At 40.3% G+C, this 25,731-nt stretch overlaps 1 protein-coding gene across 2 annotated transcripts in view; it reads left to right on the forward strand.

Moving 5' to 3' along the window:
* The window catches only part of PLCB1 (phospholipase C beta 1), an 857,274-nt gene that overhangs the window by 253,646 nt on the left and 577,897 nt on the right, over nucleotides 1-25,731 (forward strand). For both annotated transcript variants that reach the window (XM_042230393.1, XM_060397115.1), the window contains exon 3: nucleotides 25,100-25,168. In XM_042230393.1, the coding sequence (XP_042086327.1) occupies nucleotides 25,100-25,168 (69 nt within the window). The remainder of the gene's footprint in view (nucleotides 1-25,099; nucleotides 25,169-25,731) is intronic.

Raw genomic sequence — 25,731 nt, forward strand, 5'->3', positions numbered from 1 at the left:
GCACGTCAGGCTCCTCAGTCTTCCACTGTCTCCCAGAATTTGCTCAGATTCATGTCCACTGAGTCAGTGATGCCATCCAACCATCTCATCCTCTGTCGTCCCCTTCTCCTTTGCCTTCAATCATTCCCAGCATCAGGGTCTTTACCAATGAGTCAGTTCCTCGCATCAGGTGGTCAAAGTATTGGAGCTTCAGCTTCAGTGTCAGTCCTTCCAATAAATATTCAGGGTTGATTTCCTTTAGGATGGACTGGTTTGATCTCCTTGCAGTCCAAGGAAGTCTCAAGAGTCTTTTCCAGCACCACAATTTGAAAGCATCAGTACCCTGGATTGATATTATATATTGTTCATGTTAGGGAACAGACTACGTGCTTAGGACTTTGATGTTTTTAAGGAAAAAAGCAGAATGTCCTTACCCCCAAAAGGGAGCTAAACATCTTCACATCTGAGGTTTTAAGATAGTATTTTTAAAATTATGCACATATTAATGAGTAGTATCTTCACTCTTTAGGACTATAAATTTGGAAGCCTTGAGCAGCTGATAACATCAGTCTCCTGACCAGACGCTTTGGGGTCAGTGCACCATCCGTCTGCTGGTACAGGTTCTGGTCTGGGCATTTGAGGAAGGGCAGCCATACCCATGTCCTTTACCCAGAAATGCCAGTATCATGCTGGCAACCAAACTGTCTCCAGGCTTTGCTAAATGCCCAGAGCTCGAGGTGGGGGAGCAGTGAGCAGCAAAGCTGTTCCCTATGGACAACCACTGGAGAAGGAAATGGCACCACTCCAGTATTCTTGCCTGGAGAATCCCATGGACAGAGGAGCCTGGGAGGCTCTAGTCCACAGGACAGCACAGAGTCAGACATGATTCAGCGACTAAACCACCACCAGCACGGAGAAGCACTGGTCTACTGAGAATCTGAAAGTGAGCTGGACAGAAGTTAGGTCTTTCCCTAGAATTTTTCCGAGAACAAAGGACAGAAGAGATAGTCTGCAATTTCTCTGCTCTTCAGTTTTAACCAAGCTTTAACAGTGATGATTTCCTCAAACATTCAAAATGATTGGAGCGAGAAGGTGGATGCTTTCTAGCTTAATGAGTGTAAAGAGGTTAAAAATGGTCCTGATATAAAGTAGGGAGGCCAAGGATATTCATGTTTTATGTTAGATTGTGGCAGGGTTCAAAATTGTAAAAGAGCTTTAATAGTGTCACATACTTCTATGATATTTTTTCAAAGAAAAGAACTTAGTGAGTATAATTGCCTGATGTTATAAAGATGGAGACACACTATTCAATATGTTACCCCCAAATCATGAGCCTGACTAAACTAATCTTAACCTTTTCCTGCTGATAAATTTCAACCTTCCATGTTCTTCTTTAGTTTTTATCTGCCCCTGCAACTCAGCCCTTCACGTATATCCTGATGGAAGGCCTACACGTGGTAGAGATAATTAAGCCAATCTGATTTTCAAGGCTTGAATAATTAATTACTACGAATTTGACATTTTAAGACTGTGATGTTGACCTTGTACTTTGCTCAGTAGTGAAATTTAAATCTAAGAAATACGCATCAGAACAAGGCCCTTCGCCCAATAAAGATTTAGTTTATATTGTTTCCTGGTGTTCTGTTCTTTTTGGTTTGCACGGCCCACATTGTGCCTTTTCCCAAGGTAATCATTAGTTATTGTTTGAACTGTTAAGCATGCACCTCTGTCATTTTGTATTATGTTGTTACATTAATCAAGGCAGTAACAAGCAAAATTTTTGTCCCCAAATCCTGGAGAAGGCAATGGCAACCCACTCCAGTACTCTTGCCTGGAAAATCCCATGGATGGAGGAGCCTGGGAATCCTAACCTGCTTTAAAGTAAAACTGATGTTCACTTTTTAAATGAGCCATTAAGCATATCCACTGATTCGGGGGGTGAAAAGTATTCTTTCTTGGGAGCTCAAATTGCACTTGACAGTTGCCTTTGGAATGTGTTCCTTCTCCCAAAGAGACAAACAACAGTAGGAATTGTGTCCTTGGAACACTTCTTCAGTTCCAAAAGGCAACTTCTGTCCTCTCCAGAGAGAAATCAAAGAGGAAAGGCAAGAATCATCTGGAAGAGAATTCAAAACGGAAATGCACAGCTCGGTAAAAAGCTGGCCAGTGAGAGACAGAGGGAAGATACAGGATTATAAGAGAAAAGGGAATTTTCAAGTGTTTGTGGGGCGGAGGAGAGAAAACTATAAACAAAGCCAAGACTCTAAATATAGAAACTATGAAAATAAATAGCCTATGCTCCCTGGATAGTCTTAGCTTTGATGTTAAGCAGTAAAACAACTCTGAATGGGTTCCTGTGCAAAGCTACAAATAGGAAAGGGTTAAGAATATGCTGATTAAGAAAAGCAAACATGTCTTACCTTTGAATTTTGCTATTTATTAAATAAAAGGCAAGAATGTCCAAACAAGCGTTTTTGTATAATTAAAATTCTAGTGTATGCAGGATAAAAGTATACTGTCCATTGTCTTGAAATGTCTGTTATGCAATTTGTTGCAAAGGAGTAGGTGTCTTATTTTAATTATCTGTGCTGACCAGGAAAGAAACCATACTTGTGAACTCCGAGGAGCAAGGCTGAAGCCAAAGCTGCAGGCGGAGCTGGACTAAAGGGAATCTAACTGGAGCTAGATGACGAAGCTAAAGTACATGTCACGCGTGCTTTTTTATTGCCTTGGATTGGTTTTCATGGAAATTTTCATTAGTTGGATGATACTGGGTACATAATGGATGCAGGCACTTCTTTATTTGCTGTTAGTTGAGAATGTGGCTATTTTAGGGGAGTTGGAATGATTGAAAAATAAATAGAACAGCTCATCAAAATATTGTTACACTTACTGTTTCTTTTAGAGCTTCTTCCAATGTTTACTGACAGTGTTACTATTACAAGGGACTGACTTAGACATTAGAGTTAGGACAAAGCATAAGGATGATGAATTTTTTTAAGTTAAATTTCCACTTAATTCTATGATGAGAGATTTATGAAATCTCAAGTTTCCTTTAGTTTCAAGTAGTTCAAAGACATAGAAGTCATAGGTCCTTAAGAAGCCACGTACTAAGATGGTCAATTTTTCGCCCAAGAGAAAAAGATTGGGAGTACTCTGGCGGGGAGATGTAGGCACATGGCAAGTTTCTATTGGAAAAGAGGTGTTTGCAGTCATCTCTGAGAGATCATGTACTTGAGAAGGTCATAGGACAATCCCAGAGAAAGGGGATTCATGCATGATTGTTCATGCACTGACTCTATTGTCTTTTAGCAAATGCTTATTTCGTTACTGTTGAACACACAAGTTGTGTTAATACACACATGCACAGAAATGTCCTTCTTCCAGACAGAGGAAGTCAGCTAGTAACTGAGCTATATACATTCCCTCTTCACACTTCCTGATGTCCCTAGCAGCTAGTGTGTGCCCGTGAGAGTAAATTCTGGCTCAGAGGTATAAGCAGAAGCCTGTGAGCCTTCACGGATATTTTCTTAGAAGAAAGGGCATATGCTGTTTAACCCTCCTTCTTTGCTGAAGTGGGAGGGTTGAAAACTCCATCACATATTGGCTGAAGTGTTGCCAATATAAATTGTGTTTGAGCAGCTATCCCTACCATGAGGTCTATGTCACACGCTGAGGACTGAGACACTGTCAGAAAAGGTGGGACATCAGCCACCTTGTGGTGCAGCCCTCCCAGACTGTGCTCCTGTCTGCAGGACTTCTTTACCTGAGGAGGAAGTGAGTCTCTAGCCTGTCTAAGCTAAACTGTTATTTTCACCAGTTTTTTTAACTTACTGCTGAACATACATTCACTGTGATTAAAAGTAGGATTAAATGACATTTATACTCAGAAATTTACATGATTTTCCCAGTTCATGCTAAAATTAGGGCAGAATCTTTGCTTAGAAACAGATATTAATCAATTAAATGTATTTGTATATGGATTGAAAAGAAGTGTGAAATGGAATTTTGGCCTTTAAGAGATTTTCTTTAAGGTGAAAAAGCACTGAAAAATGTGCGCGCGCGCGCACACACACACACACACACACACACGCTCACACGCTCACACGCTCACACGCAAAGCAATAGAAAGCATCCCATTGTGTAACAGTTCAATCCAATAGAACCAGTGGAGCAAAGAGCAAAAGATTAGCACAGGAAATGAAATCCTCAGCCCTTCAGAGGAAACAGCTGAAAAAGACTGAAAGAGATCAGGGAGTTTGGGCAGAGAACTAGATTTTGAAGATTAGAAGGAAAGATTAGATAGGTGACAAAAAGAGGAAATGGGATACAGTGAATACATTGTCAACAGAATGAAGGGGTTTTAGACGTTTATCTTAGTATGATATGTACTCCGCCTGCATCCTGGTGAAGGACCTTCTGCTAATGCTCGTTTCCTTCAGCTGCTCTTGATGGAGTGTCACACTGCCATGATAGACCATGCAGTTCCCCTGGTGGTATTTTCAGGAAAACTCTGCAACTGGTGTCTGGATTCTTTCTATGAACAAACCTTACTGTTTGCAGTTTGACTTGCAATTCTGTGGTCAAAGAAATGAGTGGATGATTGCACTGTGATGACTGTGTCTGCAAAGTGAAGCAGGGTGCTTTGGTGGGGGTTGGTGGCATTTCTCATGGAAATTGGAAAGCTGGGCATTTAAAATGATCAAGTGAGAGGAACAAAGTAAGATGGAGAAATGTGGCAAGCTGGTTTGAGGGGACCAGGTGGAGAGACAGTACTCTGAGGAGAAATATGGGATTGCTGGTTAATAGAAAAAGTACCATTGAAGTTTGGGCAAGTATTCTCTGATACCAGTGTCGTAATTGCTGTAGCTTTATAGTAAGACTTGAAATCTGGCAGTGTGAATTTTCCAACTTTATTCTTTCCTTTTAGTGTTGTGTTCGCTAATTCCCAGTTCTTTGCTTTTCCATAAACTTTTTTAAGTGTGTTGATATCTTTAAAAAAAATGGTTTCTGTATTTTTAGTTGGGACTACATTAAATTTGTAGTTTAGTTGGGAAAAACTGTCATCTTTACCATATTGAATTTTCCCATCCATGGGCATGAAATATTTCCCAGTTTATTTACAACTTCTTTGACTTCATTCATCAGTATTTTGTAGTTTTTCACATGTAAGATCCTTGACATAGATTGTCAGACTTAACCTGAAGTGTTTCAACTTTTGGTGTGACTATAAATTTTATATATATATATATATAAAATTTAAACTTTCAATTTTTATTGCTGGGATATAGACTTCTTATACATTGACTGTGTATGCTACAATTTTACTGGAGTCCTTATCCAGATGTAGTTTTTTCACAGCTTCTTTGGGGGTTCCTGTTTAAAATATCTTCTCATTTGTGAGTAAAGACAATCTGAGTTCTTTTTTTTTTTTTTAATTCACCAATTTTCTTCTTCCTCAGTTGGGCCATCATTGGTACTGTTTCCAGGCCCTTAGAGGATTCAGTGATACCCAGCCACATGGGGAGGGCAATCTGCTTCTCTCAGCCTGTGTGTGTTAGTCGCTCAGTCATGTCCAACTCTGCGAAACCATGGACTGGGGCCACCAGGCTCCTCTGTCCGTGGATGTGCCAGGCAGGAGTACTGGAGTGGGTTGCTATTCTCTTCTCCAGGAGATCTTGCTGACCCAGGAATTAAACCAGGGTCTCCCACATTGCAGACAGATTCTTTATTGTCTAAGCCACTAGGTCAGCCTACTGATTCTAATGCTCATGTCATTCCAGAAATACCCTCACAGACACACCCAGATGTTTGGCCAATATCCAGATACACTATGGCCTGGTTCAGTTGACAGCACATATGATTAAAAGGACAATGTGTCTCTGATGTTTTATGATCTGAAATGGTTGGGTTTGTCTTTTACTTTTTTTAGATAAAAAAGTTCATATGAGCCTTATATTACCTGGAGTATCCTAAAACTATTCAGTTCAGTTCAGTTCAGTTGTTCTGTCATGTCTGACTTGTTGCAACCCACGGACAGCAGCATGCCAGGTTTCCTTGTCCATCTCCAATTCCCAGAGCTTGCTCAGCTCATCCAGTCAGTGATGCCATCCAACCATATCATCCTCTGTCGTCTCCTTCTCCTCCCACCTTCAATCTTTCCCAGTATCAGAGTCTTTTCAGATGAGTCAGTTCTTCGCATCAGGTGGCCAAATGGAGTTTCAGCTTCAGCCTCAGTCCTTCCAGTGAATATTAAGGACTGATTTCCTTTAGGATGGATTGGATGGATCTCCTTGCAGTCCAAGGGACTCTCAAGAGTCTTCTCCAAAACCACAGTTTAAAAGAATCAGTTCTTCAGTGCTCAGCTTTCATTATAGTCCAACTCTCATATCCATACTTGACTACTGGAAAAACCATAGCTTTGACTAGATGGACCATTGTTGGCAAAGTAATGTTGCTACTTTTTAATATGCTGTCTAGGTTGGTCATAGCTTTTCTTCCAAGGAGCAAGCGTCTTTTAACTTCATGGCTGCAGTCACCATCTGCAGTGATTTTGGAGCCCCAAAAAATAAAGTCTGACACTGCTTCCACTGTTTCCCCATCTATTTGCCGTGAGGTGATGGGACCAGATGCCATGATCTTCATTTTCTGAATGTTGAGCTTTAAGCCAACTTTTTCACTCTCCTCTTCACTTTCATCAGGAGGCTTTTTAGTTCTTCTCTTTCTGCCATAAGTGTGGTGTCATCTGTGTATCTAAGGTTATTGATACTTCTCCCGGCAATCTTGATTCCAGCTTGTGCTTCATCTGGCCTAGCATTTCTCATGATGTACTCTGCATATAAGTTAAATAAGCAGAGTGATGATATACATCCTTGCTGTACTCCTTTCCCAATTTGGATCCAGTCTGTGGTTCCATGTCTGTTTCTAACTGTTGCTTCTTGACCTGCATACAGATTTCTCAGGAGGCAGGTCAGGTGGTCTGGTATTCCCATCTCTTGAAGAATTTTCCAGTTTGTTGTGATCCACACAGTCAAAGGCTTTGGTGTAGTCAATAAAGCAGAATCCAGCAGATATTGGCAATTTGATCTCTGGTTCCTCTGCCTTTTCTAAATACAGCTTGAACATCTGGAAGTTCACGGTTCATGTACTGTTGAAGCCTGGCTTGGAGAATTTTAACCATTACTTTGCTCCTGTGTGAGATAAATGCCTGACTTGGAGAATTTTGAGCATTGCTTTGCTAGCGTTTGAGATGCGTGCAATTGTGCAGTAGTTTGAGCATTCTTTGGCATTGCCTTTCTTTGGGATTGGAATGAAAACTGACCTTTTCTAGTCCTGTGGGCACTGCTGAGTTTTCCTAATTTGCAGATGTATTGAGTGCAGCACTTTAACAGCATCATATTTTAGGACTTGAAATAGCTCAACTGGAATTCTATCACTTCCACTAGCTTTGTTCGTAGTGATGCTTCCTAAGGCCCACTTGACTTCACACTCCAAGATGTGTGGCTTTAGGTGAGTCATCACACCATCATGGTTATCTGGTTCATGAAGATCTTTTTTGTATAGTTCTTCTGTGTATTCTTGCCACCTCTTCTTAATATCTTCTGCTTCTGTTAGATCAATTGTGCTCATCTTTGCATGAACATTTCCTTTGGTATCTCTAATTTTCTTGAAGAGATCTCTAGTCTTTCCCATTCTATTATTTTGTTCTATTTCTTTGCACTGATCACTGAGGAAGGCTTTTTTACCTCTTCTTGCTATTCTTTGAAACTCTGCATTGAAATGGGTATATCTTTCCTTTTCTCCTTTGCCTTTAGCTTCTCTTCTTTTCTCAACTATATATAAGGCCTCCTCAGACAGCCATTTTGCCTTTTTGCATTTCTTTTTCTTGGGGATGATCTTGATCCCTGCCTCTTGTACATTGTCACGAGCCTCCATCCATAATTTTTCAGTCACTCTGTCTATCAGATCTAATCCCTTGAATCTGTTTGTCACTTCCACTGTATAATCATAAGTGATTTAATTTAGGTCATATCTGAATGGTCTAGTATTTTTCCCTACCTTCTTCAATTTAACTCTGAATTTGGCAGTGAGGAATTCATGATCTGAGCCACAGTCAGCTCCTAGTCTTGTTTTTGCTTACTGTATAGAGCTTCTCCATCTTTGGGTGAATGTTTGGGTACTAGTATAAAAGATAAAATCTGGAATGTCAAAGTATTAACGTAAGTATTCTAGTATTTCTCATTCACTTCAGAGTTCAGCATCAGTGTATCTGATCTAAAGATGCCTATTCTCTACCAATGACCAGGGACATAGGCTGTGTTCAATCTTGTGGTTCCAGTATCTCTTAGGCTCTCTTTGACCTCTGTGTAACATAAGAAGGGGGAGGAAAGGCTCGAAAATGGTCCTCATCCTTTCCATTTATGTTCTGCTTATGAAAACTTCTCATGTGACCCTCCTTAAATTAAAAGGGTGCTCTGAAATGTGATTTATGATTAGATGGTGAATTTTCTGCAATAGCCTGCAGTTTGTAAGGCAGAGTGCAGACTTTCAGTGGACAGTTATCCACGCTGCCTTAGACCCTGCACTGCCCATTAATGCTGATCTTCTGGAGCCCACCCACCTGGGTATAGGGAGCAGTCGGCACTATGAGAACACAGTCCTTCAGAATTGCCAAGTGGCATGGTGCAGTTAACCCTTTAGTTCTGTGCCTTGTAAATGACTTAATAATAATTCTATCAGAAAGTGTTGTTAAACCTCTTGGGAATGCTTTCATATTACTAAAATAATATTAAGGAAATCACTCACTCCAGTCTCAGCATCAAATGATATTTTATGTAACAAAGAACCTCTTTGCGCTGTACTTTTCTTTTTTAAATACAGACGCAGAATGAATGTGAGATAAATGAAGACTGCCATGTCTGTAACATACTTCCCTTTGAACTTGAACTGGTAGATTTTCTTCCCTCTTTCTCTCACTTCCTCTCTTCCCTGGCATCTCAATTTTCAATTATTCACAGATTTTTATTTTAAAATAGCATCTGATCACTATTAACATCAGTGATTTTCTTTAACGAACATGAGGCACTTTTTCTTTAATTGGTGTGCTTTAATTTGAATATGAGCTTTTATAAGTGAAGCAATACAAGCAAGAAAGCCACACGCTATTTATTTCTGATCTATGTGTGGCCATGTCAGTGTTCCTAAACCTTGAGAGTATATCAGGATCATCTGGAAGGTTTGTTTAGAACACAGATTTCTGGATCCCACTGCCGGAGTTTCCTCTTCAGTGACTCTGGGATGGGACCCACAGATTTCTTTTTCTAGCAAGTTCCCTAGTGATGCTGCTGCTGCCGGCCTAGGGACAGTACTTTGAGTAAAATGATCTTTCTATCAAGTAATACCAAAGAGGGAGGGATAAAGTTACTGAATTTATGCAGTTTCTTGAAGGTTGGAGTATTTGATATGTCTCAGCTTTTGTACTAAAATAAAAAAAATAATAATAATAATGCCAAAAGACATTCAGTGCTTAAGACTAAGGTTAATTTAATTCCGTAATCATAAGGCAGAACAGTACCAAATTCGGTACATGGAGATTTCTGTACTTAATTTTGACTGACCCACATAGAACAAATGTGATTCATCTGACTTAAAACTGAAAACCCAAATAAGCTAGGTTGGAAAACACAATACATTTTTATTATGGGGCCTAAAAGGAGACAAACTGGTTATTAGAATTGTAAGAGTGATTGGACCAAAGCTACAGGTGAGTAAGTTGCTCCGACATTAAGCAAAATAATCAGAAAATTATGCAAATCTTATGAACAAGCAAGCTAGAATATTTTCCATAAGCATGAGTGCAGGGTCTGAGCTATACAGATTCAAGAATTTTCTCCTAGGCATTTACTTTCTTAAGTAATTCTGAAGACAATTTATTTTTAAGGCTTTCACCTAAGCAAGAAGAAATCTGTTGTACAATAATGAAAAAAGAAAAAGAGCTCTGTTCTCTGGATGTTCAACCGTTCTGTTAAGGGTTCATAAGTTATTTATTTGGAAAATCATATACCCAGGGGCACTGAACCTGGTCCAGGTGGTGCTGGTGGGAAAGAACCTGCCTGCCAATGCAGGAGACATGAGGTGGGTTGAATCCCTGGGTCAGGAAGGTCAGCTGGAGGAGGGCATGGCATCCCACTCCAGTGTTCTTGTCTGGAGAATCCCATGGACAGAGGAGCCTGGCAGGTTATATTCCATGGGGTTGCAAAGAGTTAGATATGACTGAAGTGATTTAGCATGCATGCCTAGAAGATTATAAAATTCAGTTGGAGAAGGAAAGGGCAACCCACTCCAGTGTTCTTGCCTGGAGAATCCCAGGGATGGCGGAGCCTGGTGGGCTGCTGTCTATGGGGTCGCACAGAGCTGGACACGACTGAAGCGACTTAGCAGCAGCAGCAGCAGCAGCATACTCTAGAGAATCGAGTAGTTTAACCTAACATGAAAAACTGTGGAATGAAAGAATAAGAATTACATCGGGTTGCTTTTTAAAGTATGAAGCCTGCCTAAAGTCAGCATATAGGACTCGCTTCAAAAGGTGACCAGTGATGACGATCAATATGTGATTCTTGAAGGAGATGATCTGGAGCAAAAAGGCAATTTACACACCAGAAAGGTAACATTCAAGCAGCCAAGGATAGTTAGAATATTTCTTCGGACTTTTTTCTTCTCATAAAAAAATGAAAATTTTTATGTAGTTATTTTTCTCAATTATATTTACAAAAGAGGCATTAGCAAGGAAAATATCTTGATTTGAAGGAAGGAAAGGATACTAAGAAATTCTGCCCTGCCTTTTGCCAGTTTTACTTGGGATCTATTCCATTCTCCCTAGCTTCTTCTTTTATCACCTGATTTAACATTTCAGGGAAGTCATCCCAGGAAGGGTTTTTATGGTTGTTTTTCTTGGCACGACTCTACACTTCCTCTGTGTATTCAGAGTGTTCTGCCTTGAGGAGGCGAACCCCATGCCAAGGCATGGACAGAAACCCAGGGCCCAGTGCCCCTCAGTGCCTCAGAGTCAGTTTTCAGGGAGTCACATTGGCACGCTTGCTGTCATCACGCAGCTTCATCACGCAGCGAGGTTGTCCTGGGCCCCCTGCTTCTTTCCTCCTTCCCGATTTTAGTCTGGGGTTTGCCCATTCTGCTGTGACTCTGCCCAGTAATGGCCAGCCTGGGAGCTGACCCCAGCACATCTGATCTCCTGAGATGAAATGCCACATGAATTTCATATGAAGGTCAAGACAAAGATGGGTTGGAAAAAGACAGCGTCTTCTATTAATTTTCCTTCCGTCTTGTTTCTACGTGCTGTTCTGAAGCTGTAATTGGAGTAAACATTAGGCCTCGTGAAAGAAATTTTACAGAGTATGAGTACCTTTTTTAAGTCATGGATTGCAAATGTGGAGGATATAGGTGTGTTGCTCCAAGCTGAAAAGGTCCAGCAAGTTCATTTACTCAAGCTTCCTTTGAACCAGTAGCCGACTTCCCACCTCCCAATGCTGTCCACATCTGACTCTGGTAATTTAAAATTCTATAATTCCTCCTTAAAACATTTTAATGTTTAGTGACCTTTTAGAGTTCATTAAACTTTATGTTTAATAGAATTCCCTCTTTCCATGTTAGCCACTAAAGTCTGATTCCTATAAATGTGTAAATCCCAATTTTATTTCCCTTCTAAATCTGTGCTATCTCCATGTTATCCCCAAATTCCTGCGATAAACTTCATGTAGCCACTTGCCTTCTTCTTGATCTTTATCCTTGTCTGACCCCTTAATGGAAGTTAGGTCTTTTCTTTCCCCTCCTGCAGGGGTCTCCCCTCAAGAGCGGTAAGTTTTCAGTTTAACAGTCTTCCCTACGTCGTCTTTCAAATCTGCCCCACACTAGGTCTTACTGTGCTTGCTTTTACTTACTCCCTCACCACTTATAGAGAAGCAGTAATACCAAAATAATAGGATTTGTGAAAATACCTGGAAAAGTGATGTTGTTTATAGAAAGGTTTTTTTAAAAAATTCATCTTCATTCACATTTAAATTTTTGATAAAATTATGAAATGAATTATTTTTATTCACCTTTGGAGTAAAGTGTGTATGTTCTCCCTAGGGATATATATTTTTTAAAGAAGGGAAACCATAGTAGGTGGTTGAAAATAGAATAAATCTTCACCAAAAAGAAATTGACCTAAAATGTAGTAGATATGAATATATTTCTTTTCAGCCCTAAATGTGACAAAAGGGAACTCTAGTTTGGAAATTAGGTAAGCTGATGTTTTTTTATAATCTTTTCTCACTACGAAAAGAGAAGACTATTTACACATTAGATTAGATGATATATACTCATATAACTATTTCCAGGAAATAATCAAAATATTTTAACACTGGATTAAGGATGATACAAGATAAAACACAGTGTACAGTGACCAAGAACTCACTGTCTCAAAAAATGCTCATTTTAGTAGATGTATCATAATAGTTCAGCCTGTTTTCAAAGAAAATTTAAGAATTCCAAAAGTACACAGAATATATCAAAAGTCAAAGACAATAATAAATGTAAAAATGTGATTTTAAGATTTATATACACTTGATTCAGAATGCTTTTAACATTAATTTCTAAGTTGATTATTTGGAAACGATAGCTGTCTTGGACCATGTCCTCCAAACAGACCCAAATACAAGTGGTAGTGAGCAAGAGATTTATTAAGGTAGGGCTTCCCCAAGACAACAAGAAGAGAGAGGGAAACAGGACCGTGAAAGAGCAGACGCCAACCCTAGGGGAGCCTTGGCCTGGGAATGTGCTCGATCGGAGACAAGGTGGCTGGGCTATGATGCTCCTGTCCCTCCTGAGCTCTCACCCTCTGCTGCATTGCCCCCCAGGCTCTTCCAAGTCTCTATGCAGATGGGCCGAGTGCTCCAGGAGACCAACGACAGTCAGGGTCAGTGCTTAAGGGAGAATCTCACAGGCACTGGGAATGGTGTCCAGTCAGGAAAGGGAACTGGCGAGCATCAGGGTGGGCATCAATCAAGTTTCCTACAGGAAGTTTACTAGAATTTCCTGGTAAGCAGGACATGACCCTGAATTTAATGAACTTTTTCTGTTATTTGGGGGCTTCCCTGGTGGCTCAGAGGTTAAAGCGTCTGCCTGCAATGCGGGAGACCTGGGTTCGATCCCTGGGTTGGGAAGATCCCCTGGAGAAGGAAATGGCAACCCACTCCAGTATTCTTGCCTGGAGAATCCCATGGACGGAGGAGCCTGGAGGGCTACAGTCCACGGGGTCGCAAAGAGTCGGACACGACTGAGCGACTTCACTTTCGCTTTCTGTTATTTACAGTTCTCAACATGAGTACCTGGCTTCTTTATGTGTACTTGCACTAGGTTGATCAACAGGCAAATAGGAAGGAGTTTACCTCTGATGAACTGAGAGCACACAGTCGAGACTTTAGGAATGATGTGTTCACTGACTCAATGACTATTCGTCTTCCAGGGACAATTCATTAAGCATGTTACTCCTCATTGGACATACCCAGACCTTATCCCTACACATGAACATTGGAAAGAGCTTTGTTGGCTTCTTTTTGTCTTGCCAGAAAATGAAAAGTGATCTTAAGAAGGACGTCTTCTTTGGGAAAAGAAAATGACATGTTATTGTATACTTGTCAACTTCGAATATCTCATTTTAGAAGCTACATTAACTCCTTGCATGTTCAGGATGTCACATGAGATTAAAAGATCACCAGAACCCTAGGGTTGTTGCTGTTCCCACATCCCACACATGCTGATATGCTGTGTTTTCCTTCTGTTTGTTTTAAATATTGTCTATTTCCACTTTTGATTTTCTCTTTGATTAAATTGTTGTTCAAAAGTGTGTTGTTTAATTTCCATGAATCACAGATTTAAAAAGGCTTTAGAATATCCTTCATGAACCCATAAAAATTTTATTGAATCTTAAAAAAGCAGATGTGTGGTTGCCAGAACACTGGGAGAGTCATAACAAGATAAAAGCAGACTTTTGGACAGAAACATTTGTGTTTCTGTGATAATGTGTTGGAATGAATAGCTGAGGGAGAAAACATGAGACTGTGATTTGATACTGTTAATACAGTGTGATTGCTCGGGAAAGCAAGGACAAATGATGTTTTCATATACTTCAGAAAATTTAAAAGTCATCATACATGCCATGACTGTGTGATTGAAAAGAAAAGGAAGTATTTCCATTTCCAACCTTGCTACAGGGCTGAATCACAACATCTGGCAATAGGCCAAGCATCTTTAGAACCTCTCCTTGACTTTGTCCAGGCTCTAGGGCATGATAAGGAAATCACTGCTTTAATCTGTAATGATACTGATGCTATGGATAAGCTCAGTAGTCTGAAGACTTTTCTCAAGCAGTCTTATTATCAGTTCTCTCATTGCTTTTGGGACTCTGATGCGGTTATTTCATATTACATGGATATAGGCAATTTGTCCAGCATTCTACAGGATGTTTCACAAGTTCCAGCCCTGGTGAAGTAGTCTTCTCTATGGGCAGCTGTTGTCTCCATTTAATATCTAGGACAGAGGTTCTCAAATTTAAGATTACTTCTGAATCACCCCAAAGCTTAATTAAAATACAGATTTCTGGGCCCCACCCCAGAGGTTCAGATTTAGTAGGTCTAGGGTAGGGCCAGAGAATTTGCATTTTGCACATATTCCAAGGTGATGTTGTTGCTGATCCTACTGGTCCAGGAACCACATTTTAAGAACTACTAGTTTAGGGAAATGAAAGAGTTTAGTACATGGAAGCAGATAAATGGTATGCTCAAATATTCTAGTATGCTAAGATTAAGAGACTAGAAGCAGCTTGAACTACCAGATAAAAAAACTTGGCTGGCTGTTCAGCCATAGGGAAATAGGTGTAGACCAGAGATAACATTTTAGATGACTTAATGGAAAAATCTGACTATGTTTAAATTATCTGGACTTTTCAAGTGGAAACAGCTTGTTTGCCTGATTAATCTATATCATTTTGGTATTTCTTTTTAAGAGATATTTTATGGAGATTGGATATTATGCTCACCTAAATATCCATAAAGATAGTTTTCTACATTTATGAAACTATTTGCCAAATGATAAATGCTGTTTCTAGTTCATCCGATTAGCCTGAAATTAGGACATTTGCTGAAAAAGAGCATAATAGAAAAATTTGACAATGCAATATTTATCACGATAATATAATTTTTAAAAAACCCTGAGTCTTTAGCAAATGCAGTATCATTATTTGTCCATAAAAATGCCATGAATCCCTCCTTGGGGATTCATATCCTGTTAATAGATATGAGCTAGGAAAATAACACATATTTTCATAAAATTTCATTATAACCCTGAATATATCTTTAGTATATGTATAGATTTTCCCTGTTGATTATAGTCTTTTTCTCAGTTTTTAAAGTAATAAACAAATAAGTTAAAAATAAATCCAGTTACTATCCATTTAAGTCTCTCCAGGTTTTCATCCATCATTTTAAAAAATTGCCAAAATATATTTTCTGATATTATAAGCTCTAGATCTCTTTTCTCCCACAGTCTTACATGCATGGAGTTATACATGTGTCGTTATAAACATGTGTGCTGTTAGAGCTAAGTCTTATTAATGTTATAATATAGGTTCGGTGCTATGGGTATAAGTTTATGTTCAGTTGCATTAACTTTCAACTTAAGCAGCTTTTTTATTATTAGATGAATATATAAAAGTTTTTCAGAGAGTTGAAGAAGGAAGTTAGAAGGAGGAAATGCGACTGTTGCTTAACAAGGGGCTGAACTATCTTTCTGGTTATGTACAAAGCAAAAGTTAAGTAGGTATTTGTCAGAATATTTCACGTATTTGACCCAGTTTCACAGCCTCTTTAAAATTCTGTTACATTGAAGACATTTATCATGAGAATCATGATAAAGAATCATTTATCATGAATTGAACTGAACTGAAAGACACATGTTTGTTTTCTACTTGTATTATTCTGTTAATATTCCTGCTATTTTTTAATACTGAAAAAGATTTCTTTCAGTTCAGTTCAGTTCAGTCACTCAGTCGTGTCCGACGCTTTGCGACCTCATGAATCGCAGCACACCAGGCCTCCCTGTCCATCATCATCTCCCCGAGTTCACTCAGACTCACGTCCATCGAGTCCATGATGCCATCCAGCCATCTCATCCTCGGTCGTCCCCTTCTCCTCCTGCCCCCAATCCCTCCCAGCATCAGAGTCTTTTCCAATGAGTCAACTCTTCGCATGAGGTGGCCAAAGTACTGGAGCTTCAGCTTTAGCATCATTCCTTCCAAAAGAAATCCCAGGGCTGATCTCCTTCAGAATGGACTGGTTGATCTCCTTGCAGTCCAAGGGACTCTCAAGAGTCTTCTCCAACACCACAGTTCAAAAGCATCAATTCTTTGGCGCTCAGTCTTCTTCACAGTCCAACTCTCACATCCACACATGACCACAGGAAAAACCATAGCCTTGACTAGATGGACCTTTGTTGGCAAAGCAATGTCTCTGCTTTTGAATATGCTATCTAGGTTGGTCAAAACTTTTCTTCCAAGGAGTAAGCGTCTTTTAATTTCATGGCTGCAGTCACCATCTGCAGTGATTTTGGGGCCCAAAAAAATAAAGTCTGACACTGTTTCCACTGTTTCCCCATCTACTTCCCATGCAGTGATGGGACCTGATGCCATGATCTTCATTTTCTGAATGTTGAGCTTTAAGCCAACTTTTTCGCTCCCCTCTTTCACTTTCATCAAGAGGCTTTTTAGCTCCTCTTCACTTTCTGCCATAAGGGTGGTGTCATCTGCATATCTGAGGTTATTGATATTTTTCCCGGCAGTCTTGATTCCAGCTTGTGTTTCTTTCCAGTCCAGCGTTTCTCATGATGTATTCTGCATATAAGTTAAATAAGCAGGGTGACAATATACAGCCTTGACATACTCCTTTTCCTATTTGGAACGAGTCTGTTGTTCCATGTCCAGTTCTAACTGTTGCTTCCTGACCTGCATACAGATTTCTCAAGAGGCAGGTCAGGTGGTCTGGTATTCCCATCTCTCTCAGAATTTTCCACAGTTTCTTGTGATCCACACAGTCAAAGGCTTTGGCATAGTCAATAAAGCAGAAGTAGATGTTTTTCTGGAACTCTCTTGCTTTTTCCATGATCCAACAGATGTTGGCAATTTGATTTCTCGTTGCTCTGCGTTTTCTAAAACCAGCTTGAACATCAGGGAGTTCATGGTTCACGTATTGCTGAAGCCTGGCTTGGAGAATTTTGAGCATTACTTTACTAGCATGTGAGATGAGTGCAATTGTGTGGTAGTTTGAGCATTCTTTGGCATTGCCTTTCTTTGGAATTGGAATGCAAACTGACCTTTTCCAGTCCTGGGGCCACTGCTGAGTTTTCCAAATGTGCTGGCATATTGAGTGCAGCACATTCACAGCATCATCTTTCAGGATTTGAAATAGCTCAACTGGAATTCCACCACCTCCACTAGCTTTGTTCGTAGTGATGCTTTCTAAGGCCCACTTGACTTCACATTCCAAGATGTCTCTCTCTAGATTAGTGATCACATCATCATGATTATCTGGGTCGTGAAGATCTTTTTTGTACAGTTCTTCCGTGTATTCTTGCCACCTCTTCTTAATATCTTTTGCTTCTGTTAGGTCCATACCATTTGTGTCCTTTATCAAGCTCATCTTTGCATAAAATGTTCCCTTGGTATCTCTAATTTTCTTGAAGAGATCTCTAGTCTTTCCCATTCTGTTGTTTTCCTCTATTTCTTTGCATTGATCGCTGAAGAAGGCTTTCTTATCTCTTCTTGCTATTCTTTGGAACTCTGCATTCAGATGCTTATATCTTTCCTTTCCTCCTTTGCTTTTCGCCTCTCTTCTTTTCAAAGCTATTTGTAAGGCCTCCCCAGACAGCCATTTTGCTTTTTTGCGTTTAGATCTGGGGGAACATGAATTCTTTTGCTATCCTGTATTCAGTCTCAGTGATCTTTGGCAGTGAATATATGTTTCTCTGAAACTCAGTTTCCTCACCTATGATCTCCTCCAGTACCAAAAGTCTATGGTTACATTGTAGTCATTGTTTCCTGTAGGATGTGTCAAAAAAGATGACAGCTTTGCAGTCATTTTTATGCTGGGGAGAGTGCCATATATGTAAAGTTATTTAGATTTTAATTAAATGGCTTAGAACGTGGAAACAATGGTATAGTATATTAGTTATCCACTGCTGCGTAGCAAATGACCACAGACTTAGTGGCTCGAAGCAATTCACATTTTAAAATATTATCTCAAAGTTTCAAGTGGGTCACGGTCTCATCTACTTAGGGTCTCACAGGCTGCAATGAAAGTGGCTACTGGGCTGTGTTTCCATTTGGAGCTAGAGTTCCTTTAGCAAACTCATTCATGTTGTTCCCACAGCTGACAAAGGTCTGTGGTTCTTTGTCACCATAGGACTGAGGCCCTTAGCTCTTAGAGGCCTTCTCTTTCCAGAGACAATCCAGAACCGAGCCAGCACGTGAGCATCTCTATGGCTTCGAGTCTATCACAGCCGGTCACTTCTGAAGGACTCACCCAAGATGTCTTTGTTTTAGTTAAATTTAAGTTATCTGTTCAGAGATTTCATGACGCCTGTAAGATTCCTTCACATTTGCCACATAAGGTAACATAATTGTGGGAGGGAAGAATAGCCTTTGCTGTATTCTTTTGCCCTGAAGCAAGTTGTAGGTCCTGACCACAGTCAGTGGGAGAGGTTTCCAAAGAGGCACAGAAGTCAGGGGCAGGAGTCCTGGTGGTCAGCTTGGAATTCGGCTTGCTACAGGTGGGCAAAAAGTTGAGATTCGTGATGCAGTTATTCATCTGATGAGCAGTCGTCATTTAAGGTCTCCGTTAGTTCTCCTATCTTCAAAGTAGAGGAACACAGTACTGATGTTTCCGTAGTGCAGTCAAGACTAACAAGATAATGTGTACAAATTATCTTACAATTTTTGGCACGTCGTCGGTTCTCTATTATTAGTTAAAATTATTATTATTGTTGTCATACTAATTATATTACTTGATTTTGGTTCCTTTTATCTCATGCAATAATTTTTCAGTTTTATTTGGTTGTCTGAAAATTATGTCAATACTTACAGTACGATTCATAAGACATGCTAGTTCTTGTGTTCTTGATTTCAAATAGTAGTTTTGTTTTGCATTTAACTGTGACCCTGAAAGTAAATCCAACTTCCTTTCCAAGCTGACTCAACATTTAATGAGTAATATCTCAATGACTAGATTTTCATTTTTGTTTGTTTTCTGGTTTGCTTTCTGTGCTTTTCTTCTAGGTGCTTTACTTACAGGTTACTGGCTTTTCTCCTGGGGCCCTTTCCCTTTCACTTGGCATGGCAACTATTGCCAGCATAAGAATTTATATAGATGCAGGAGTCCCTGCTAGCCAAGTGGAGTTCTCCGTCTGGTATCTCAATAGGTTAAAGAACAGCCCACTGAGAAAGCTATTGATAGCATTGGCATCTGTTTGACACAGAAGGATTGAAGGAACAGGCATCTGTAGTAACTGGCTTAATAGTACACAGATTACAAAAGGTAACTCCAAGAGACAGCTTAAGGGTTCCGCCTTCTAGTTCTATGAAATTTGCACGATATTAAACCAAGAATTTTTAAATAAAGAAATGCAGATGTGTCATCTTTCTCTGTCCTCTGCTGTGGCTGGTATTGGTGACCTGGGCATCTCATTTCCTTGTATGGTTCCTACTGAGGCTCCATTGCAGACTGGGGAGGGAAAGACACCTGAGGCTGGGGAGCAAAGAAAGCAAGAGACCAGGTGAAGGTGGGTGCAGGGGATCTTTTTTTGAGAGGTATACTAAACAGATTTTCACTCCCTCAGGAGTGAAATCAAGTTAAAGAACACAGGCTATTTTATCTGCTTGTCTTTAAATTTAAACACTTCATTAAATGATGCTCAAGTTGCTTTATTTAAACATTGGACATTTTAGGGGGTTGGCAGCCAATGAAACATAGTAATGTCTTCTACTTTTGGTAAATCGAGGTTGAACAACTTAATGAGTATAACACATGGGGAAGTACACATACTCAGCCATTAATATCTTCCCTGTGTAATATTTATGACTGTAATTGCTGCTCTGATTGTATATTGTGTGAACTTGAAGCACATTAATGTATTGGATGAGTAATAGAATTTGGTGGCAATGCACAGTAATTGGTATTCTGGAAGAGGGCTGAGTTTTAAATTGCATTCTTTCCTGAGTTTGCAGTGCATTTTATGACTCATCTACCTCACAGTGTGTTGGTGGCTGACAAATTGAAGTCTTTTTGCTGAATAGTAAACATCAGAGACAGTTTGGTCTTCTCCTAGCTTTTCTGTTTGAGTTTCTCATCATTCATTCAAAGTATCAAAAATAAATCATTGATTCCTGTTAATTGACTTTTGTCCATTCTGACCTAGAGAGAAGGCGCATTTGTCAATACGTCACTGTATGTATCGGGGGTGCCAGGAATGTGGTCTCTAAGCTCTTCAGGGGCCATTGTATGCCTTGGAAATAAAAGGGGGTCTATTAGTTCATTCTTCATTGACTGTTCCAGGTAGATCACAGGCCTTTGGGCACCCCAGCCCTCTTTCCTTGTTGGGTGGGCTTAGAGGTGAGAGAGAAGGACATATTTTCTTCTTTTACTTTGCTAAACGTCTTTATTGTTACAAAGTGTAACACAAAAGTTGTATAGTGTAGCAATTTTCATCAAAAATCAATGATTGCTTAAATTGACAAACAGGGACACTTATTCTGTGGAGTAAAATCTAATGGTAAGGACACATTAGAATAGGAGAGAGTGGCTTTTGTCATTCAATAGTTCATCTTCAATAAATAAAATCTGAGCCTAGGTTAGTCACCACTAGTCACACTTTTGCTTTTAATACGTGTACATTTTTATTTGCCCATTCCGTATATAAAGAAGTAAGCATTTAAAATTTTTCATGCAACATAATATAACATATAATACATAGTTTTCTCTCTCATGTTCACCTAAGAAGCCTTATAATAGCAATTCTGTGAATGAGTACATCAGTGTTTTCCATTATGGTCCATGGAACAGCATCACAGGAGAGCGTGTTAGAGATGTGGACTCTTAGGTGTACCCAAGTCCTGCTGAATTAGAAATGCTGATGAATGGTGCTCAACCGGTCTATGTTTTACACGTGTTCTAGGTGACTCCAGTGTAGTCTATGAGAACCATTGATGTAGAAAGTATTATCATACTCATTGTAGAGATGATACAGTTGATGCTCACTGTGGTCTGATGATTGCAGAAATAAATGGCTAGTTCATTTTAGGGCCCTTCCTCAAACCCAGAAAATAAATAAAGAATTAAATAAATAAAATACATAAATAATTAAAGAAAATAATAAAGAAATAGTGAATTCCATAGACCAGGAAAACAGTCACTCGTAAATGAATTGAGAAAGGGGCCATTTCCTTGCTTTCTCATCATGAAAGTGGGTTTTAAAACTATTAACACTAGAATATTAACCTAGAAAGAGTTTTAATGATGCAAGGAACATTTTGCAGTCCCTCCATTGTGTTCCTCATTTTCTTTTTAGTGGAGTGCAAATAGGATGTAGTTAAATCCCAGAGAGGTGGCGGTTGCATGTTAACAGAAGTGGGAGACTGTTTTAATCATGTCTTCCTAGCCCAATGAGTCTGTGGATAGATTTCCACCAGGGCCTTTCGCACACCACATTACCCATGCTCAGAGTGCCCTGTGGTGGTTTTCCTGCATGCACAATTTTACACACGCTACAGAGAAGTTTCTTAGTTGCTGTGGTATCAAAATGAATGTTAACTATCCCTCTGTGACTTGGGAAATGAATGTTTCCTCTTGCGCTGAAAGCAGAAAACAGTGGCCGTTATCTGTAATAGGAAAGTCTGTAGAGTGCTGCCTGCTGAGGCCTGTTTCTCTGTGAACTCAGTTTGGGCTTTGTGTGAAAAACAAATAAGTAAACTTTAAGTCTATTGTTTATTCAACTAGGAAGAATTTCCTTGAATAGAAGATGTTAGTGTGCAATTAGGTGAATGTACCATGCATTTGGGTGTGGTTTTTATTCTGCATATATATAAAACATGATGCTCCGTTTATGGGGAAAGAAAGCTTGATAAACATGTCAGTATTTCATGAATAATTACAAAGAGAACATGCGGGTAACAACTGCTAAGTTTGGAAGGGATTGGTGACTCTCTACGCACTTCTGCTGTGTGTCCAGAGTGACTTGTTTTCTGCTCAGGACTGCTGCCTCTTTGCATTTGCAATTGCGGTTTCCTTTCCCTGGAGCCCTCCCCACAAAATGCAGAATTATAAGGCTGGCAAACTCCTTTTCATCCTTATGTGTTGGCTGAAAAGATGCCTTAGCCCTTTCTGGTCCATGCCTGCAATGCACTTTGAAATGTCTCCTTCAGAGTATAATCATTAGCTATGTGCATGAGTGTCTCTTTATATTTTCAGGTGTCACTCCTCAGTATCTAGTCTGTACCTGACATACTGCAGGATTCAATAAATAATGCTTCCGTGAGTTAATGACGGGCATTTCCAAATGGATAAAGTCCTCAAACCAGCATCTCCTCTATGCACTGTCGTTTTTGCCCAATCTTCCAAGTCCCAGTGAGGAAGCCAGAATCCCTAGAGCTGTCAATGCCTTCTCTCTTTACTTTAGTCAGTTCTACCTCCTATCGTCAGTTCGGTTCAGTTCAGTCCCTCGGTCGTGTGACTCTTTGCGAGCCCATGGACAGCAGTACGCGAGGCTTCCCTGTCCATCACCAACTCTCAGAGCTTGCTCAAACTCAGGTCCATCGAGTCGGTGATGCCAGTCAGCCACCTCACCCTCTGTCGTCTTTATTCCTAACACCCTGACGTTTATCTGGTGTCTGTCTCTCAACACTCCACTCAGTTCTTGTCTAAAAGATTAAGTTTCTTCAAGCTAGGTTCTCTTCCTGTTTCTCCTCTTTCAGTAAATGTTTTGGCTGTTGTTGCCATGAAGATGAAACCTGGGCCAGTTGCCCCATCTCCTATCTCCTGAATCCTCTGAATGCCTTTGCCTGGGTGAAGTCTTAAGTCCCGCATTTGAGAGCTGTTGGTTCCTAACTCTCACCAGGTGACCTTCGATACTGTGGCCGGTACATCCTTGGGGGAAGGATGACTCCCGCTACTCTGTCCTGCAAGATCCTTGCTGGTTTTGCTTCCTGTCACACACCAGGGTATGGGAGGTTCTCCACAGAGTCATGCACAATAATGGGTTAAGGAATTCACTAAAATGGGGGAAAGCAAATTGAGAAGGCCAGTGTGAGTGAAAGCAGAAAAGGCATTGTTTGCTGTGCTCCCTTCCGCTCGTGGAGAGCTGTGAAGGGCCCGGGGTTCTGTTGTACCTGCTGTGGGGTTTGCACCCCAATGTAGAGAGTCCATCATATCTTTGACCCTTATTGTCCTGCAATCATGAAATCAACCTTCAGTTCAGTTCAGTTCAGGAAAATAATCAGACCATTTTGCACCAAACGTTTGGGGTTGGGGGCTGTTTGAAGGAACTGGCTGGGAATCCCATGTGCTGGTCCTCATAAAAGCCAGGGCCTGTGAGAAATTACCACCCCTCCTGTGAGGGTGCAGCACCTCCCGCTGTGAGAGGGGGCACGGAGGAGCCATCCCAATGGCTCCTTGTCTAGCAAACAGCTTGGATGTCTTTGCTCACTGCACCAGTCTCATCTGGCTGGTGGCAGAGTTCTCTGTGTAACTCAGTGATGTGCATGTCCCAGACGCCATGGTTCAGTGTCCCTCACTAGACTTTTAGGGTTTCTATCCTTTTGCCCAAATCCATTTCTGGTCTTCTCGCTCGCTTTTCTTCATATGCTCTGTGCCCACAGTGGAATTCTGCATGCCGCCTGTGTGCGCCCCTTCCTGCACTGCCACTGTGTCTTCCCTTGTGCCTTCCCTCACTCACTAGTTTTTTTTTTTTTAATTAATTAATTTAATTTTTTTTAATTGAAGGATGATTGCTTTACGGAATTTTGCTGTTTGCTGTCAAACCTCAACATGAATCGGCCGTAGGTCTACACAGATCCCCCTCTCATCCCTCTCTTCCTTTGCGTCTCCCCCTCCCATCTGCTTCCCACGCACTGTCCTCCTTCTCTGAGCAACTAAGAGGCATGAAAACCTCAAGGTTCTGCTCAAACCTCTGGTCCTCTCTTCGCTGGATGTTTGCCCATGAGGGACCTCCAGATGAGGGAGACCTTTATCTCCTCACTTCTCTTCTCCAGTCTCAATGATGCCTCCACAGAATATTTTTTCTGAGCCTCTAGGGGAAAAGTAATCTTTCTTTTTAACCCTCCTCCATCATAGCAGTGAACTTTAAAGTTGGCATTAACACACTATCCCTTGTCTTATGCATATATTTATTTCTTTACTTTGCAAGTTCATTCAGAGAAGCTGCCATATCTTATGTGTCTTATATCCTGGAGTAACTTGAGTATTATAGACATTCAAAAATATATAATGAATAAATGAAAAGATAGGTGCAAGGGGTATGTGCAAAAGGCTTGAGGTGCAGGTATGGGAGGCATACCCATCTCTTTAGCTTGGCCACGTGGGCTGGGTATGCTGCGAGCTGGGGGTGACACCTCCTCCAAGCCCCACTCTAACCCCTCACCCGACTCACAAATCCTCAAAACACTCAGAGTGACTCTCAGGATTATATTTCAGCAAGGGAATAGGAAGGCCTGACTCATCATGACTTAGGAGTGGGTTATAGGGTAGACTGGGGACCCAAAGCATTGTACTTTCAGAATGCATTATGATATATGAAGCTGAGAACTAGCAGGTAGGTATCTTTTTGTTTCCACTCCCATTCCATTGACAGGCAGTGCCTGTAAGAGGAGAAAAATATCCCAACCGCAGGGAAATTTTCAGTGAAGTCTCAAGATAATATTATTTTTAAAGTGATGTCAATGCTATGAAACAAAAGAAAAAAGATCTGTGTGGATGCTTAACGATCTCACACTTTTGCCTTCCAGGAGACGGAACTGTTAGATCTCAGCCTTGTCAAAGACGCCAGATGTGGGAAGCATGCCAAGGCACCCAAGGTAGGAAGTGGAGCATGCTATGCGTACCAGATGCTGCCTTGATTATTTAGCTGTGTCATGGCATCAATTAATTGCCCCAGTTAAAAGTTTCTCTGTTGTAGATGTTGTAAAATGCAATAAAACAGCCAATCCTTCCAGAAGCCAGTATGTCCAAACAGTACCATTTTTGATGAAAAATGGAAACAATGAGCAAATATAGAATCAGTGGACATAGGACTTGCTTTATGCCCTTGGATTTTTTTAAAAAATAATATGCAAAAGTTATTGGATAATTCTAAATACTCAAAATGTGCTTTAAAGTGTTTGAAAAATTCCCTGAGCCTTGTAAGCATACGTGAACCTACCTTTTAGACAGATAAACAGGATCTTTTAGCTCAAATGTTTTGTAGTTGGAGTCATTTCATCCCTGAAGCCAGAGTGTCAAATCTTTTTGCAAATGTTCCCAATGAACACCCACAGACATTGGGATCAGTTATACGGAATGTCAACTTACCTGCGTTTGAAAAACTTACTGAAGAAACATCTAAAGCAGTGTTTGCAATTTATTTAGTTTTGGAAGATTG

Source organism: Ovis aries, chromosome 13, assembly GCF_016772045.2.
Source record: "Ovis aries strain OAR_USU_Benz2616 breed Rambouillet chromosome 13, ARS-UI_Ramb_v3.0, whole genome shotgun sequence".
Taxonomy (NCBI): domain Eukaryota; kingdom Metazoa; phylum Chordata; class Mammalia; order Artiodactyla; family Bovidae; genus Ovis; species Ovis aries.